Source organism: Penaeus monodon, chromosome 8 (genome assembly GCF_015228065.2).
Source record: "Penaeus monodon isolate SGIC_2016 chromosome 8, NSTDA_Pmon_1, whole genome shotgun sequence".
In the NCBI taxonomy this organism is placed as follows: Eukaryota; Metazoa; Arthropoda; class Malacostraca; order Decapoda; family Penaeidae; genus Penaeus; species Penaeus monodon.
Window position 1 is genome coordinate 27,857,589 of NC_051393.1, and position 2,500 is coordinate 27,860,088.

The window sequence follows — 2,500 nt, forward strand, 5'->3', positions numbered from 1 at the left end:
ACAAAAACTATAATATAATTAATGATAAACTCATTCCTTAGAATCTTTAAAAAATTATTATATATCATAATAAAAACAAACTTAATTATTAGATACAAAGATATATTGCATCGAACAACACTGTCTTATTAATTGTTTATAGATAATTCGGATAAACGTTCATATGACCAACGAACATAAACATCAACCCACTTCAACATGCCAAAAACATGGAGCTCTCTTCGGAAGTTATTTATGCCTTGTTGGATAAAGTGAGAGTCAAAGAGCCGTTGTGGAACACCATTCATATGGATTATAAAAGCAGGAATGTGAAAAAAAACATTAATGGATGAAATAAGCAATACCCGAATGAATACCCAAGTTACGCACATCAACTCTCCACAAATATAGTTAAATCTTAAATATAGGTAAAATCTTAGTTTAATAATGGTATACAGCAGTAAGCCATATCATATTAGTGTCTGAAGGGACACAGAATATAGTGTGACCAATCCCTCTCTTTAGTTGACCAGACTTTGGCGATCCTATCTGGGGATCCTAAGACAGAATAGACTAGTGTGACCTTCGCTGATCGGTATGTAGAGACATTTTACAAAACAAATCTACAGTGATCATTATATTTTCCCAGCAGCATTGGGTTAATTTGGTATTGGTAGCACAAAAGCTGATTACTGTACCTTCTTAAGAATCATAAACAACAAATGCACCTGAAAAACTACAAAAGTAGGATAAAAATTTCTTTAAAGAAAACACAAACTTAATATTTGAAAGTTGGCCAATGTAAACTGCTGAAAATTCACTGAAAAGTAAAAATGGTTTAGAGGCTCTGATTATGTACAAACCTGAAAGTAAGTGATGAATGAACAGCATTCATTTCAGCTTCAAGCTTTAGACCACTGAGCGTAGCAAGCAGCTTGGTTCGCTGAATCTTAGCTAATCCAAACACTACAAGAGGTGTCCGTTCTCCTGATATCAGGCCTGGAAACAAAATTTATCATTCATTTCTATTTAGATTTAATTTTACAAAAACCTGCTTCAGTATTTAATAAAATATAAACAAGTTACAAGACTAAAGGAGAATGTTTTTTCACACTTACCGATATCTTTTGTTTTCTCAGCAACAAGGGGTGGAGCACTGACTGAGGTGGTGATTCCGGCCTCTACATCCACTTGCTTACTTTCTTTGAGAATATCATATTTGCGGCTGCCTTTGTACCCATCTGATGCATCTCCTGCTACTGATGTCCTGGAGATAATATATGCATTTGTGCCAAGAAGGGAAATGAATGTCCCATTTTCAAATACTCACATGTCCCCTTTAATAACACTTTAAATCACACATAACAAAAGTAGCAAAAGTAACAGGTTCATTTCTACTTGTGCTGAACTACTACTGACTTAGAACACCATTGTCCAAATGCTAACCTTTGCTGTACTGTCTTTGTTTCTGGAGTGGTGGTGTACAGATCCAGAAGATAATATATATTCCTCCAGCACTTGGGAGTTGCAGAGGCTGCTGGGATGGGTGTTGGAGCCTCAGCAGGTCCAAGCAAAGGTGACTTATCTGAAGAGCAGATGGTGGCACCCTCCAGACCAGAGCCACTTACACTGATACTGAAGAGTGGGCTGCCTGTGCCACGCTCAGCCCCAAGATTGGTATAACCTATACATAAAATAGGATTCCTTTATGATCAAAAGGGAGATTGTTTAATCTTCTATTCTCATGCTGATTTTAAAATCGTTATGATGCCTTCAAATACTCATGCAGCCATATGTATATTAAACAGAACTGGTTCTTTATATCATATTTGGTGGGATATGGTGGTATTACATTTTTCTCTCTCTCCTCCCCTTCAAAGGCAATCACACATTTAATTAGAAATTAGAAAAACATAGTAGATCATAATATACAGGTTCATAAAGCTATATTCCACAAACATCAGTATCACAAACATCCTCATTTACCTTTGCTCATTTTTGTGGAGGATCGGAACCTCTGCGCAAAACTCTGTGGTCTCATGACTCGAGAGGTTGGAGGTTGTGGTGATATGCGTGCAGAGAGGGATGAGACAACTGACCCGCGCGGTCCCTTTATGCCAGCTAATGATGACACAGTAGCCTGCTCCTCACTGATGCTGATGCTATATTCTGCTCCCTTATATTCTCCCTCATGTAGTTCTAGAACATTCATTTTAGATGCAGTTATCCATAAAGGATCAAACAAGAAATACTATGACAAAAGTAAAGTTCAAATGCTTCACTTAAATTTTCATCCTCCACACCCTCATACCTGAATAAGATCCATCTTTGTGATGTGGGGGTAAATTGGTGTCCTTTGTGCGAGTTGGTCTCTGTTCCCGCAAACCCAACTGCGTTTCTCTGGCATTCTGATACATTGAACTTATTTGGTGTAGTAGTCTCAGAAGGGGCATATTGACCTGGAAGACATGAAAAATGCTTGTCTAAGAAAATGGCAAAGGACACCATATTTTATTTGATT

General features: G+C 37.3%; 1 protein-coding gene across 1 annotated transcript in view; it reads right to left on the bottom strand.

Moving 5' to 3' along the window:
* Positions 1-2,500, bottom strand: part of LOC119575919 (transmembrane protein KIAA1109 homolog) — a 70,578-nt gene that overhangs the window by 27,197 nt on the left and 40,881 nt on the right. Inside the window, exons 44-48 of the mRNA XM_037923453.1 lie at positions 2,291-2,438; positions 1,966-2,178; positions 1,426-1,663; positions 1,098-1,246; positions 843-978 (exon numbers count right to left, since the gene is read on the bottom strand). Coding sequence (XP_037779381.1) covers positions 843-978; positions 1,098-1,246; positions 1,426-1,663; positions 1,966-2,178; positions 2,291-2,438 — 884 coding nt within the window. The remainder of the gene's footprint in view (positions 1-842; positions 979-1,097; positions 1,247-1,425; positions 1,664-1,965; positions 2,179-2,290; positions 2,439-2,500) is intronic.